This window comes from Phycodurus eques, chromosome 12 (assembly GCF_024500275.1).
Source record: "Phycodurus eques isolate BA_2022a chromosome 12, UOR_Pequ_1.1, whole genome shotgun sequence".
In the NCBI taxonomy this organism is placed as follows: domain Eukaryota; kingdom Metazoa; phylum Chordata; class Actinopteri; order Syngnathiformes; family Syngnathidae; genus Phycodurus; species Phycodurus eques.
The window spans coordinates 1,878,290-1,895,062 of NC_084536.1; the positions used below are offsets into that span (position 1 = coordinate 1,878,290).

General features: G+C 43.0%; 1 protein-coding gene across 6 annotated transcripts in view; it reads right to left on the minus strand.

Annotated features, from left to right (window-relative positions):
- Positions 1 to 1,254: 1,254 nt before the first annotated feature.
- The window catches only part of dachd (dachshund d), a 144,280-nt gene continuing 128,761 nt past the window's right edge, over positions 1,255 to 16,773 (minus strand). For 4 of the 6 annotated variants that reach the window (XM_061691544.1, XM_061691541.1, XM_061691539.1 and 1 more), the window contains 6 exons: positions 12,776 to 12,921; positions 11,107 to 11,254; positions 10,744 to 10,887; positions 9,544 to 9,612; positions 4,334 to 4,431; positions 1,255 to 2,796 (listed from right to left, as the gene is read on the minus strand). In XM_061691544.1, coding sequence (XP_061547528.1) covers positions 2,779 to 2,796; positions 4,334 to 4,431; positions 9,544 to 9,612; positions 10,744 to 10,887; positions 11,107 to 11,254; positions 12,776 to 12,921 — 623 coding nt within the window. In that variant the 3' untranslated portion in view covers positions 1,255 to 2,778. The remainder of the gene's footprint in view (positions 2,797 to 4,333; positions 4,432 to 9,543; positions 9,613 to 10,743; positions 10,888 to 11,106; positions 11,255 to 12,775; positions 12,922 to 16,773) is intronic. The other 2 variants (XM_061691543.1, XM_061691542.1) reach the window with 1 other exon arrangement.

Genomic DNA, 16,773 nt, shown 5'->3' on the forward strand with positions numbered 1-16,773 from the left:
GGGATTTGGGTCACCATTCCCAAAATGATACAAAAATAATAATCCCGCTTGATCCGACATCACTGCTGCAGTTGTGTTGTGTGCAACACAAATAGAGCGCAGAGTGAGTTGAATTTCCCCTTAAGTGATTACAATGCGGATAAAACATTTAAACTTCAATGTTATCATCAAAAGGGTTCGACTTGAACTCGCCAACTTCCCCGTTGGGTCTAGAGCACAAAAAATTCACAGCAAGCCATGCGGTTTCGACTCGATTGGCTCCGGAGCAGCAAATGAGCAAATTTGGGCAAAGCGTCTGAAAAGAATCGGCGCACAAGTTGAAGCTTTGCTGGCATCTGCTGCTCACCGACGGCATGCAACACACATCACATCATCACATCACACGTACACACTTCTTTCTCCCTTTTCTCCGCAATCTCGCCAAGACAGCGAGACACCGGCACCATTCGCGTCTCCCTCACAGTTTCGGTAGCGCACTGTGTTGTTCTTGCTAGTTTGAAGCAAACATTGGCACTCGCCATCCACGTGACGCGCGCACATGGCACACGTCGTCCTTAATGCGCCATTTAGGAAGCAGGAAGGCCGAAGATGGGCGTGCTTCATTGGCGCGTTTTGGAGGTCAGGTGACCAGACCAGTTTGGCTTTTGCGGGAATCGCACGTTTTTCATTATTTACAATCACGGGTAAACATTTGTACTGACAACTAAATATGCTAACAATGACCTAGATGCAATTATATATGTATGTAGATAGAATTTTCCACTTTTTGTATTTTTTATTTTTGTTGCACTTCGGGTGGCGACGTCACCCAAACGTGTACGTGCTATGCTAACACTAACCTATGCTAGCGCAGTAGAAGAGTCATCACTACGATAAAAGAAAACAAAAGACAGAGCGTGCCTTCTTGTGACATGTGACGACATATTCTCACGCCTCAGTGCAAAAATAGTTGAGTGCGCGACGTTCATAACTTTGAAATGCCAAACGTCGGTGACCTCGTAAACGGAAGACCCCCGGTGAGAATGCCGAGGTATTGGCCCACCCGTACGCCAAACCCGGCAAGCTTTGACCAATCCAAACGGAACGGAATTAAAAGTATGACGGACGTATACGGTGACATGTGGGTGGTGCCTTTTGGCCAATCAGCGTCATACACTTGAAAGAACACAGGGAATAATTTATTTACAGTCAGCTTGGCCACACCCTCATTGACATAATACGTGGGTCTCCAATTAGCCTAAAAAAAAACCCCCACACACACACACACACATGGAAGTCAAAAGTACGCAGTCCACCCACCGCAAAAACACTCCCGAAGGGAAAAGATGATTGGTATACTTTTTCTTTCACTGCTATACAAAGAGAAGAACAATATGCTCAGTCATTTTCTACAGTACAGCATACCTGCAATTTTCTTGGGGTACCGCCCTTTACATACATGGACAAAAGAGAGGGCGCACCCCCTTTCTCACCCTCACATGGTTTTATTGTCAACATTATTGAAAGTACAACGAAGAGATGATTTTGAGAGGGAAAAACAAGAAGCTATATAAGTTATCAGTGATAAAACACACACACACGTGCGCGAGGCTGCTGCTTCTTCTTCTTCTTCTTCTTCTTCTGATGACTGGAAGGAACACAAAGGCTCAAAAGTGACATCGGGTTATTTCGATAAGAATATACACACGCACACACGCACGTTGAAAAGTCTTTCAGGGACAAGAGTTCACTTTCTATCCATCGGGATACCAGGAAAGTCATGGAAAAAAAATGTGCAGTGTTTTTTTTTTGTTTTGTTTGTTTTTCTTTGTTTCAGGGAGAACTTGTTGCACAAATATTGACAGGTCGTTCTCGAGAGTCTCGTTTCTCTTTTTAGAAAAGGAAAAGAACAGAAAGTGCCGATTTTGAGGGCTCAAAATCATCCAAAATGTTCCAGAAACCTCCAAGAAATATCACCTCTGTTACAAAGATTACATTATGAGCGTACGAGAGGAAAAGTCTTCAATTGGAAAGATTTGTTGTGGTGGTGGTGGTGTTTGTTCAGCACAATAGAGGATTTATTATTAAATATCATAATTTCAGGACAAACATTTACATCATGCCTGCATGCTTTCTCAACAAAGTGGCAGCTAGAGGAAAGAATGATGGCTCAGGAATACAACAAAAAAAAACAAAAACAAAAGAGAAGTTTATAGAAACGGTGCTTTGTTTGCCGACTAGCGCTACTGCATGACATTATATATATACATATCATAGCAACCTGCTCCAGTTGTCCTATCATTGTTAGCATTGTATGTACAACAATGGTAGAAAGAAACTTGATTGTATTGTCAAGAAAAAAATGTGTTCACAACGTTTCCATCTTTTCTGTTCCCGTCTGAAAATTCAAATTTGAAATACAAAAATGGAATCGAATTCCTGTCACTGGTATTAAAAACAAATCTTCAGTGCTGCGGTTGGATGTGTCGCTAGCAACGTTCGACTGTGCTCGATCTACGACCCGAAGCTGCTTTTTCCCCTGTGACGAAACCAGCTAAAATCCCAGGGAGAGAAAAACTTGTTTTGATTCTACAGTCAGACTTCCTCCAGCATTTCCTTCAAGCGGCAACTCCACGTCATCCCGAAAAACTAAATCGTACTGCAAACGGACTCTGGAGAATCTTTCCCATCCTTTGTTTCCATCTTCTTTTTTTTTTGTTTTTTAAATCGCTCTCCCCCCACCAGATTTCCTCCAAGTACGTAGCTCCTGTCGGCGCTATTAGTACATGACGGCGGTTTTCAGGAAGAGTCTTCCGTCTGCAACACAAAAATTGTGCACGATTAGCCAGCGGTGAATCACACACAGACCTGAACAGCCTGCAACTCTCTCGCGCAGCGCTTCTCAAACTTTGTCCACCAAGTAACACCGATAAAAATTCTTAGCTCGCTAAGTAGCACCATCATGACCAAAATAGGAATGCAGTAGTGTAGTAGGCCTAAGCGTTCATGGAAACGAGTCAAAGCATCTACGACGAAAAAGAATCGGAAGCCACGGTAACATTTTTGCAGAGTTTGAACGATAACACTGGACTTAAATAAAAATTTGAAAAACTACTGCGGATAGTTGGATCGGGATCAGGTCGGACCGTGAATAGCGAAAATATGTGGGAAATTGATGTCCAGTATTGAAAAAAAAAATATTGAAAAAAATGTAAAAAATATCTATCTATTTTTTTTTTCAACCTCCCGAATGATCGGGGATAAACTGCCAATAAGTGTTTTGGGGGTTGGTTCACCCCCCAAAAAGGAAAATCTAAAAAAAACTAAAATCTGCGAATAGGTGAATCCGCAGATGCCGATGTATACCAAAATTATGATTCAATTAAAATGTATTGAATGTAAAAGTTAGATGAATTTTTTTTTTTACCTAAATAAAGCTTAAAAACAGAAAAGATGAAATGCAAATGTATTGTATTTTCAACTGAAATACAATTGGCATCAGCTAACACTGTTAGCTTCTGATAAAGTCAAAGTCAGCTTTATTGTCAATTCTTTACGTGTACCAGGCATGAAAAGAAATCCAAATGACGTTTCTCACCTTCTCACGGTGAGGACAAGACAAGACATTTCTCACACTAAGATCAACGGTAAACAAACCCCCCGCCCCCCAAAACAGACATACTATATCTTAACAGTGGTGGGGTGTGTTTGAAGTTAAAGTTGGTTGTTTTCATGTCATATTTGTGCGTTTGACTTTTTATGGGAAGCGGCACGCTACCTTCAGACGGCGCTAAGCTAACGAGCTTGTCCATTTCCTGCGAGAAGGCGCTCAAGTCGGAAAAGCCACGGCGGCGAAAGCGTGTGTCAGATGTTTATTAGCGTTCCTCTGCCAGAGGAGCGCGGCGGTAATGCCTTTAACGCGACGGCCGCTTCTCTACGGCAGCGTGGCTAAATAATTCAACGCCGAAGACAAAGGGAGGACAGCAAGCGTCATATTGTTGGGTGGCGTAGGAGCTTCAAATCATGTTAAAATCATCCTAAATTGAGATACACCATTTTGATTGGACGGTGCTGTGTTGTTATTTCAACGAGCGTTACTGTTACATTCACCATGGAGTGACACATGGGCTCCAAAAAAATAAAAAAATTAAAAATCAATTCTCTTTCCATGAAATACTGTACTCTGTCTGTGAAATTGTTTCACAGTTTGTTTTGAATGTTGTAAGTTAGTTGGTACTTCCTGGCCACGTTCATTTTGGGGGATTACGCAAAAAGACAAAACTTTGCCGAGGCGTGGCCATTTCACGGTGTCAAGAAACTGGATAAAGGTGCACACACAGGAATTGATTTTTACCGTTTGAGTCACAATCGCATCAGTGGAGCCGATCCGCCCCACAGAAAGATAATGGTACGGTCCGTCCGTTTGGCATCCTCCAGGAAACAGGAAGTAGCCTGCTTACAGACAGATGTACTCAACAAATTGGTTTCACTTTTGTTAACAGTTTGGCCTCGGCGGCGGTCTGACTTAAGTTCGAATGCTAAATGGTCACCGTCCGATGAAAAGCAAGTACCCGGAACTGTTGGGAATTCATCTTTGAATCCGAAAAAGCACCAAAAACATTTTGGCCAACTTGCCCTAGATTCGCCATTTGCTCATTTGCTCAAAGAGCTGGCATTTTAGTTTTACATTTTGGAATTTTGTCCTGTTTTGTTTTGGGGGTAGGCTTTTGTCATTATGTTTTTCTAAATCTAAATCTAAATCTTTATCAAAATAGCACAATAAAGTACATCAGCAAAAGAGTACGCTTACGAAACTTTGCAGAGGGGGAGAGGGAGGAGCCTAGCTAACAAATAGATAATAAAACTTTCCATGTTTTTTTTTTAATACCTTATACATTTTATTGTGTTCTGATCAGGAACTTATGTAAAACAACGGACATACTTTTAAAACATTCAATCGACATTTTCACAAAGTTACGAATTCAAAGCAAAAATGTTGCGGTTTGAAGAACAATGACAAGCACGTACTGTTACATCCAAATTGGACGAAAGAATCCCTTCATGGAAAACACAAACATTCATCTTTTCTTTTGTTTTACTTTCATTTTTAGTAACACCTGAAAATATTTGGAGATGGACATTTGTAATTGCGCAGCGAAGATATCTAACTTAAATGTCAATCGAGACACCTCTGCCAAGGCCGAACTGTTAACAAAATTGGGGGGAAAAAAAATGTGTGCTGTGTCTTATTTGCTTTTGTTCGTTAGTAATCTAGCATAGGCCATTAAAGAATTGACTTGTACACAATAACTGTACTTTTCCCCCCACAATGTCGTTTCAAAGAGTCCCATTTTTAAACTATTAATTCCAAAGCTAAACGTAAGCCATTAGCCCGCTTGCAAATGTTGAAAAAAAAATCGGATGAGAAATTGTTTTTACGAAACAGCCTCATTAAAACACGTTAAAACTTTAGTATTTTTACATTCAAATCAGAATTCATTACAGAAAATACATATTTAATTAGATGCTAAATAAAACAAAGGGATTTTTTTCGGCCTCTCTCAGCATAAAAAAATCCTTTGAAAGATTAATTAATACATGTAAATTATGCAAATGACGCCCGTGCAAATATTTTATGAAGACAATTAAGGGATTCATTAATTACAGCCATTTTCGTCTGTCCCTTTCTTTTGCTTCAGTGACATTCATTCATTTAATTTTTAATTTCACTGTTTTGACGGTAAATCTAGCAACAACACCGACAAAAAAAACACAACAAAACAAAGAACTTTAGCGATAGTAGATAACGAGGATATTCAAGAAGGTAGTGGTGCCCCCGCCTGCCAAAAGAGCCTCGCTCCCTCTTGGAAGCCATTCAAAACACAGCCAAAAGCAATTAATAAACACCGACTGTGTTCATATTGCAGAATTAGAGAAGTGTGACAAAAGACAAATAGAAATAATTAGTTTGCTAAAAATGACGCCCTCATTATCTCCCCCCCACCCCCCCACCTCCTTGAATTCAGAGTGAGGAGAATATACCAACACATTCACTTTGCTGATAGGCCGCTCTCCCCCTTCCCTTTATTTAGTTATTTATTTCCCCCTCTGTGCAATTTGTCAACCTCATTTTTTTTTTTTTGTTTGCCATTGGAGGTTAATTATGCAGCCGGGCTGGCAGAGCAGAGCGCAGGAGGAGACACGGGTGGCAGACAAATGCTTCTCTAATTGAACAAAAAGCACAAAAGTGCAGCGTGGATTTGGAATTCATTCATTTCCTCATTTGTTTAATTCACTTGCTTCTCCAGGTGAGCAAGTTTCACTGTTTCATGACAGACGGCGACAATGGAAAAGTCACACTCTATATTATACAGAATATGTATTCTGTAGTATGTATATTTATATTATTGTCTTTCAGATCATTTTACAGTGGAGCATGGCTTTATGACACAAGGTTTTTCTATGGCTTTTTCCGCCCCCCCTCCCGTGAGGGCAAAAAGAGGTGCTAATCTGAAGCGCAAGTGCTAATCAGTCAAAAAGCACAAAAATGTAATAGTGCTATTTTAATTAAATATTTTGCTTGCTCCTTCAAGGCGGTGGTGTGAGAATTTTTTTTTTTACTATTTTATAACTGACAAGGACAGTGAAAAAAAAAAAAAACATTAAAAAAATGTCACTGCTTATTTTAAGTCTCGCTGAGCTAATTTAGCTATCCGATGGAACCGCGATTTACTCTTGAGCAGTGTTTTGTTTTTTGAGTTGTCACTGCAGAATGGTACCAGTGATGGCAAAAGAGGTAAAAGTGTGGTGATAGTCACAGATTTTTTTTAAAAAAGGCCACAACATAATCGAAAGGACCTCGTCGAAACGCACCAAGAAAATACGTTGAAGTGTGCGTGCACACTTGTCTGTACCTGTACAGTTAATAAAGGTTTTATTGTGAATTAATTGACTTGACATGATTATCGAAAAAGAAAAAATGGCTTTGAAATTAGAACTTGGAAATCTGAATTACGCTCGAGCCTTTCAGTGGCTATATCCAAATTTGCTCTTAAATAAAGCCCCATAATGACTTTTGGATGTGTGTGCTACCTTTGCATTGACCGTGTAAATCTGTAAATCATCAAACAGTAAGTGAATGACATTTAATTAAAAGAAGAGTCGTGGTTTCTTTCCGCCATGTTTGCTCTTTTCACAAATCTAACTGTTTGGTAGTGTGGAGACGTCAAATTGCGATTAAAGGTGCGCCCCCGCGCCCCGAAGCATCTTAAAGCGATCCGTCCTCGGCGTGATAATTGAGGATGTTTTTGCGCGGTGTCTTGTGTGCGCGTAAACACAGAGAGCAGACGGCCCACTGAGGTTATCGCCGGTGTGCGCCCTTCCCCAAAAAGCGCGCCCGACCCTCCCCCACGGCCCCGGAGGCAAACAAACAAACAAAGCATTAAAAATGCACAAGGCTTATTCATAAAATGGATTGATTTGGCCTCTTTTATTATTACCAAAGGGGAGATTTCGACGCTTTTGGTGGTTTTATGACTCATTAGTATTTCCTGAGCGGTAAACAAACGCGTCTGCTTCTGCAAAGAAAGCTAACACACACAAGCGCACCGTTTGGTGCTTTTGACTGCATGGAGCTGTTTTTACCCTTGGTGGAGGTGAAAGGCTTATATGTTTGTTTAGTGTGTCGCTATTTGTATGCGTTTGTTACTCGCGCAACTCCCAAACGACGGCATTTATTTTCACAGTGCGAGCAAATATCCAAAATGAATGCACATAGCGAGAGTTAGCAACATTTTAGCACAAAACAGAAAGACACGTGGTGTACTTTTAGCTCTGTTGGTTCGTTTGTTTGTTAGGTAGCACAAATATGCTGAAGCTAAACAGTCGAAGATGCAAGTAGCCATTAGATTTAACTGAGAATTTGGGTAAATATTTGTCTTTTGGCCATTTACTACGGAATCGTACACCTCCACCAGCAATCGTACACCTCTACCAGCAATCCAATGGTAGCGTGCCGTCTGTCTTATCTGAACATATTTGGTTATTCTCGATGAACCAGAAATTAGCCTGCCAACTAACAAACAAAATTAGCGACGAAGGTGTTCCACCACTGCAAAATACAAATCGTAGTCTCTATGAAACAGAAAGTGGTGCACTTGCTAACATATGGTTATATGGCTAAATACTTTACGTCATTCTCTTACTTTACTTTACGTCATTCTCTATGACCCAAGAAAACATTGTGTTGGCTAACATATTGACAATTCCTCCCCAAATATGCCTCGTCACAATTTTATGCTCTGTTTTTGTTGGTTCGCTACTGATGGAACTGTGACCCCCACCCAAAATACAATGGTAGAGTCCACTATGTCTAGTTCAAACACGATGTAATTTCCCATATGGACAAAACAAAATAAAAATAGCGCGCTAGAATTTTTTGTGTGTGTCTATTCACTCATGATGGCAGTGCTACCCCCACACCAGAATGCAAAGAGTAGAGGACCATTTGCTAACTAGCATTCATCCTCGCCTTAGTCATGTTCGTCTGATCCTTACTGTTACGTTTTTCTCCACAAACTAGCGAGTACTAGCACAAACAAAATTGGTGAGCCCCGATTTTGTTCAAGGAATATAGTATCTACGTTTATGTCACAAGGATGGTGAGCCCTGACCAGCCAAGAATGAAAGTGGAACAGACTCGTCTCTTTTGCGCTAATGTCTTTCTCCGTGAACCAGAAATGAGCCAGGTAGCTATTTTTTAATTTTTTTTATTTTTATTGAGAGATTTATTTTCTCTTTTTGCCATTTACTTCAGGAAGTTTTACCCCGTTCGTGGAAGGCAAATGGTACAGTTCAATCATTTTACGTTATAATCTGTTTACCACACGTTTTTTAAAGTTTATCTGCCAGTACATTTGTGAAAATTCAGATGACATAACATCCATGATTCCCATGAAGTCCCACGATTCTTTAGGGTCTTCAAAGTCAATCGAATAGATTTGAAATGCAGTACACCTGGAAAAAGGTAGATATCTTGAGAAAAAAAAAAAGCGATTTAACAAGATTAAAGTTCGACGGTTGTTAGCAGGACAAAGATGATAATTGTTATATGCGTCAACAAAGTTCATCCTTGACATCTCTCCTCACATTCTTGTCAAAGCGCATGCGGCCGATTGCTAATATGGGACTGAACAGAAACACATATGCAATGTTTTCCCCTCACTTTTGTTAACAGTTTGACAATTCCAGCTTGCAGTGCTATTTTAGCTTATCGTTGTGGTAAAATAGTGAACATTACACTGCCTACAGGACGATAAGTGTTTGGAACAGTTCTATTGAGATCGATGTTTTTTTTTTTCCTTCCTGAAAGTATTACATTCTTTCTAAAGAGAAGCAATGATCTTGACCCAGTCTGGTGGCCCAGATGGTGAATAGCGATGGCCCAACGACAGGCACACTAAATGTGTGTGTGTGTGTGTGTGTGTGTGTGCGTGTGTGTGTGTGTGTAAAAGAGGACGAGAAGAAGAAAAAGAAAGATTTATAGTCTCATCTGAGCCCTTGCACCTTGTATTGTCCTTTCAGCATCTGTTCTTCCGCTGCCGCGGTCGCTCTCCATCTCAGGGGTCAGAGCGTCTGCGAGAGAAAAGAGATCAGCGCCGTTAAACATCCTCCCGACGTCCGGCCGGCGCGATGTCAGCGGCGCCGGCGCATCGTTCGCTCGGAACGAGCGGCGGCGCCTCGGAGCCTCGCGGGCTTATGCCGCCTGCGGCCGACTTTTGCTTTTATAATCCGTTCCTCGGAGTCACTCAGCCTTAATACGACAGGTTCAAAACCAGTTAGAGTACCGCCTCAAATAGTCAACAGAATAGACGCCGTCTCTCAATTAGGCGCTGGGTGAGTCATAATTAGGAGTGGCGGGCCGTGCATTTGGTGCCTGGGCCTTGCCTGACGTCTTCCACCTCTTGATACCACCACGATCATGTCGCAGTTATAGAAAACATCAATACAATACAAAAACGCAACCGCCCCGGGAGACTGCCCCTGTCGGCCATTATTAAAAACTGCTGTTGGTCTATCGTATTGAACAGTCAATGACACCTCGCTCATGTTTAGTTAGCGCTAGCGTAAGTGCTAACATGGCGCTTGTACAAACTTCACTAAAATAAACATACACATATATCACGTGTGTGAGTGTAAATAGCATCTTTGAGCTGAAATTATAGCAACGCCATATGCTGAGATAACGGACTACACTAGACACCAATTAAAGGCAGTTCATAGCTAACTAGCTACTCGCGTTAGCCTGAGATTTTGTGTACGGCTAGTTCACGAAACATTTTCGAAGGTGAGCTCTTACGAGGAGTTTCATTCAATGAAATCACTTTAACCTGGCAAAAGAAAAAGTACTGTTCTTTTTTGGGGGAAAAATCATCCCATATGTTTGTAAATTCTGAGCTAGCAGTTCTGCTTTTGGAGGCCACCTAGTGTGTTAGCTTCTACATGGCAACAATTAGCTTCACTGTGTGAATGTCAGCCAGACACTGGAGCTATGTTTGTGGGTGAAAACAAGTTTTAATAGTTGGGAAGTCAAGAAAATTTGAAATACTATACATAATAAAATCAGAAACTGTTGATGTGAATTGACTACTGTGGCATCAATCCATGAATAATTAATACATATCTAAAAAAGATAAAGATGAATACAAATTTACACTTGCAGGTTGTGTGAAAATAAAATAAAATGATTTTGTTTTAGTCGCTGACCGTTGAGCGAGCGCATGCTGTCGGCGGGCGACGGCTGCTTGAGGGTCTGCTCCGCCTGCTCTCTCCTCTTGGATTCGTACTCCAGAGCTTCTTGCAGTTTCCTCTTGGCTTTCTTCTCCTTCTTCAGACGCTTCTGGATGATGGCTAATGACGGGGAAACGCATGAAAAAAAAAGGCAAAGACGTCAAATACATTCTTGGATGTGCTGTATAAAATACAAATGAAATCCCTCTGACTGTTGTTATTTAGCCTGTAATGTATTTGTGTTGCATCAAGTGAAACGTGAAGGTAAAAAGCGTATTTCCACTTCTATACGCAAGAGGAGCAACGGTGCTTTAACACACGCACAGACAAATTGGTTACCTCTGTTCTTCTGCTCCATGGCCAGCTGCTTTTCCAGAGTCTCCCGGAGTTCCCGCTCTCGGAACAGCTCCATCTTCAGCTCCGTCTTCTCCAGCTGAACTTGCTTCTCCTGCGCTCGCGCGTTGTCGATGGCCACCTTCAGCAGGCCCTGCAAATCAAACACGCACGTTAAACCCAGCTGCTTGAGCTCTTGTAGGTGCAGTCGTGGTACTGTACTCCACAGTGGCCACTTTGCTTCAGCGCTCCATTTTCTTGATGCCAACAGTCTCCTCTCAGATACAATGAGTCTGCATTCGGGAGAGCCTCATTCTCCATTGTTGTTGTTTATTAGCCCGATAAGTCCCGAGACTTGTGAAATATAAATATCCATTCATCCATCCATCCATTTTCTGAGCCGCTTCTCCTCACTAGGGTCGCGGGCATGCCGGAGCCTATCCCAGCTGCCATCGGGCAGGAGGCGGGGTCCACCCTGAACTGGTTGCCACCCAATCGCAGGGCACATACTAACAAACAACCATTCGCACTCACAGTCACACCTACGGGCAATTTAGAGTCCCAAATTAATGCATGTTTTTGGGATGTGGGAGGAAACCGGAGTGCCCGGAGAAAACCCACGCAGGCACGGGGAGAACATGTAAACTCCACACAGGCGGGGCCGGGGATTGAGTTCCTCTCCTGGTGGTCCTGCACCGGATGCTCCGTAGCCTCCTGCTCGAGGGAGGCTATACAAAGAGGAGATGGGGATGATTCACCTATTGCATAAATCTCAATCAGTTATCCACTTTAAAATAGTACAGTGGGAAAAAACACTCCGCTTTAAGCGCATGAGTCGGAACGAGTCAGGCTAACAAACGGTCACGATGGAGGGGAACCGGGGTCTCCTGCATTCACTTGTCATCATGTGGTAAGAAGACGTATTCTGCACGGGCAGACTGAGCGCCGCTGCAGCACAACGGAGGCCGGCGAGTAAAATACAGCACCAGGGTAAGCTAATATTAGCATCGTGTGTTTCTTTTTGTTGTTTCGAACTGCGTATCCTGAAATGATACAATCATTCTGATCGACCTGATCGAATCTGATCGACCAATGAGAGACCAGCCAATGAGAGACCAGCCATACACCACCCATATGGTATCTGCTCGGCACACTTGGACCTCGTTTGACCTAGTATTTGAAATAGTACATGGTAATAGAACAGAACCTGAAACAGTACTTGATACAAGACAGAGTAACTTGTACTTTACAATGAATACAACCTAGTAACAGTACAATAGTACTTACTCCCAGAAATAGTAGCCTGAAGCAGGACTCATACTGGCTACCAGAAAATATTATATATACAATGATATAATAATGCTTCTATGATATTAGTATGACATTTGGGCATCACAGCGGAGGTGGTGCTTAGCATGTCTGCGTGCCAGGAGTTTGCATGTTCTCTCCATGTTTTCTCCACTTTTCTCCCGCATTCTAACAACATTCCTGATTGGTTCATTTCATTGTCCACAGGTGGATGCGCATGGTTGTTTGTGCTCTGCGCATGGCTCTCGCAGTCCAGGGAGTAGCGCACAACACCCCTTGCCCAAAGTCAGCCAGGACGGGCTCCAGCTCGCACACGATCCTAATTAGGACAAAAATGGATGCGTGACATCAGCGTGACCAATCCTACCTGTATGTTGGTGAGGAGAGTCTCTATTGACGACAGGCCGTCCGGGAAGAGGAAGGGCGAGGGGAAGCCGGGAGGCAGAGTCGGTCCGGCCAACGACAAGCGCTCGTAGCTGTCTCTCGCCGTTGGCGTGCACATCAGGTTATCGTCTGCAGACAAAGTCAAAACTCATTACCGCTAAGTATTCATACCATCCATCCATTTTTCTTCACTAGTAAAAAAGCAAACACAGCGGACGTGTGAAAGATGTGTTTGATCTGAGAGGTTCCACTGTCCTAATGGAAGTGTCTTCCTCTTCTCTTGTCACCCGGACTCCAAGAATTACACAACATTGGCCCCTGTGAGGTTTCCTTGTATTGCTTTTCCTCAGCATTCCAGAGTGGGGGCGAAACACGATCAAGATGGACAGAAATCCCAGCTTTCCCCATTTAAGAGATGTCACGTGTACAACAAAAGCACAAACAAGTCGGCCCGCCTGCCGCGACCCCCGCGAGGCTCACGCTCCCTTCGCGCTCGCACGCTGTCATTCAAACCGGAGATGACATCATCACGCGCGGCTCCGACCCCGCCATCTGCCGTCCGGCCTCGGAGGAGGGGGAGAGGCAAAGACAAGCGCGCACGTCGGCCATGTTAGTTTGGAGACGATTCGTTTTGACGGGATCGCCACAGGAAGTCAATGTTTAATAGCTTATTCAAGTTTTTTTTCCCACTTCATTATAAGCTTTGTGTCCTTGGGTGTCTTGAAAGGTGCTTATGAAGACAAAGGTATACTGTATATATCACTGAAATTATCTCAATATTCACCTGAGGAACAATATGTATGATGTTAGAAATGATCCATAAATCGTTTTTTAGCAAGCAGGATTACACCAATGATATTCTATATTTTTATTACAATTTTATATTTTTATATATTTGATATTTATTTGAGTTAAAATGAAGTGTCCTTGATTTGTTTTTGCTTAATACAAAATGAGTGTTTTTTGGGGGAATTGTGTAAAAAGAAATCAAATATCCCAATTGTCAATCATTTTTAAAGGATTGGGAGAATTTATTTTTGGGATCATGAAAAAAAAATAAATACTAGTAAAACTAGTTGTTAAGAACTCCGCCAGTCGTGAGGAAGTGAACATTGATTGCGCCTTGAAGCAAAATGCAATGACTTGCTGCAACCAGCAGAGGCGCTGTTGATTCCGTTGGTGCGGATCCAAATTTGGATCATTCGGCCTTGGCGGAGGTCTACGTTCGCTGCGTTCCATTCGAGATTGCAATGCGGACTTCATGTTCATTTTGTGTTTATGTGGCGGCACCCTCCCTCCCTCCCTTTCCTCCTTCCCTCACATAGCCCCCCCCCCCCCCCCCGCAACCCCACAATCAACATTTAAGCTATGCCAGCCAAGAGCCGGCCGGGAACAGCTGGTGCTACATTAATTAGTTTAAAGTATTTATTTCGCCCATCCTCAGAGCAGATTGAGCAAAAACATTGGAGATTATTTCGAGCATCTGCAAAATGCCCTGGAAACATGTCGGGAGCCAAGAAAATGGAGTGTTAGAATTCACAGTTTAGGCTTGTAATTTGGATTTTGAGTCCACCTTTCCTGCGGAGAAGACTGTGAAGGTCCGTGGAGGAAATAAACAACCTTTCCGCTTTTATTGAAGGGGAAGAAGTTCACTCTGTGTGCTTAATTAGAATGGATATTTGCCTAATGGATTCAAATTTTTTCATAATGCCAGTTCATAGGAGTAATGTAGTTCCCACTTTGAAATGGAAATTTGATTAAGTGATGGGGGGGGCAAACTTTGGTTATCGAAAAACATTTGGCATTCTTCCAGAAGATGAGTATTTCGCCAATAATTATATATATATATATAGTTTCGACTCAACAGACTCAAAAAGAGCAATCAAATGTACCGAGTGAGTGCATCTCCTGCCATAAACAGTGTTGTGTTATCATGTAGGTCTCCGAAGCTTTTTTCGAGCCATAGACGGGTTTCGCGTGAAGCGGACCTCCGCACATTCGCCGCTTGGCACCCGAATGTCCATCCATCCAGCCATCCATCCATCCACTCAGTACTCAGTAGAAGTCGCATTGCTTCTTGTAATGTGAACAACTCCGTAAAAAGATCAGACCTCGATTGCATTCATTCCGATTGAAGATCTCTGGTCAACTGTTTACACGGGATGTGAGCTTTTCCCATCTGGTGTACACATGGGACACATACACGTCTAATCGGAAAAGCTGTTTTACAGACGTGTGGCACACGCAGATCGATCACGTGATTTCTCAAGATGGATGTCAGTCCTTTATTCAGCACAGTAGTTGCGATTGTTTTTACAATTTCATTCAAGCAACAGCTTGATGAAAACAAGGTGCAAGAACTTAAAGACAGGATCTCCGTCGTATAGGAGCTCTAGTTGGAAGGCGGCTTATTTACATGCGTAAATGATGATGTCACCGCGCATACACATCAAGACAAAACACGCGCAGCCCCGGACAGTTCCGATTCGCGGTTTACACGACGAAAACGTACTTACACACCTGTGAATCCGAATGAAATTCCATTCAGATTTGACCTGTTTATTCTGATTGAGGTGTTTATATGGAGCAAGTTCATTTGGTTTGGGCTTCTAATCCTCTTCTAAGCAGAATCCAAAAACTCCACGTAAACCCGGCCAATCGTAACCGGACAACGTTACGGTCCCGAAAAGTGAACATGTCTGGGGAAGAGAGGACGGTTGGTCAGCCTTAGCATTGATTTCTGCCTTCTGTGGTGTGCGAAATAAACATCTTTTGGAGTAATATGAAAGGCCCATTTCATCTCCGTAAAACACCTAATGAAAGATCAAAACGCTGCGAGTTGGCCGGCGCTCAGGTTGATATAGACGTCGCCCACCCCCGATAAAATCACCTTGTCAACGAGGGACGTTAGCAGACCTCTGGGAGAGCGAGCTTTGTAATTGATTCGTACCGGTGGCACTTTGTCGTCCTTATTCCGAGCCGGCATTAATCATAAATCACCGCTTTAACAAACTCCGGCGTCAGGCTTCCCCTCAGCTCGACACAATGTTGGATCACACGGAATATTTGATGGCTTTGTTGCGACGGGGAAACAACCTGTCACGCTTTGGGAAAAGCAAACAGCGCGTTTTGTTCGACAGCGTACAAGCACCTCTTGTCAGAGAACATTTCCAACAGGAGACCTTCAAAAAAATACATAAAAATAAAAAAAATCGCGTGAATAAAATGTAATGGGACCAAAACAGGAAACGGCTTCGTGGAAGTGGAATGTAAACCCAGAAGAGTCACATCTTCTTCCATTCTGCACACGCTTCTTGGACGTAAACGCTGGCATGTGCGCGCGTGTTGATTCCTCACAATCGCAGTCTTCAACTTAATTAGAGCGAGCTGAACGGGGGCCCGCCGGAACACAGCGCTCTGCTTCCAGGTGATATTTCCGCGGGGCTGGCGCGGCCGCCGACAGCAGCTGCGACGACGGCGGCGGCGGCTGCCCGTCGCTCTGAAATACCGCCTGCAATAGCGGGCGTGTCACCCCCACGCCTCCGCTCCTCCTCCGCTTTGCTGTCACCAATAACATATCACGCACAGCTGTTTGGCCGGATAATAGGAGCCACAAATAAAAACGGGGCCGCTGTAAATACAATGCATGTTGAATGAAACAGCGTAATTTAAACACCTCCAGCGCAGCCTCCATAACTCCCTCCTTTCTCCATCTTCCCGCTTTGAATAGCTGCACAGGGAGTCGGTGACAGCGTGCAAGCAGTGATGAATTACCTTTCCACTTAATTCTCTTACTCCTCCTCTGTTACGCTGCTAAAACACCAGGCCAGGCATAGACTTGACTATAAATACAACACCTCCCCCCCCCCCCCCTAAAATAAATATTTGTAAATATAAAGGGGAATCACTCGGCGGAATGTAAGCTTGCGTCCAATTTAAATGTGATTATATTTGTGTACCTTGAATTAAAATGTCATCATA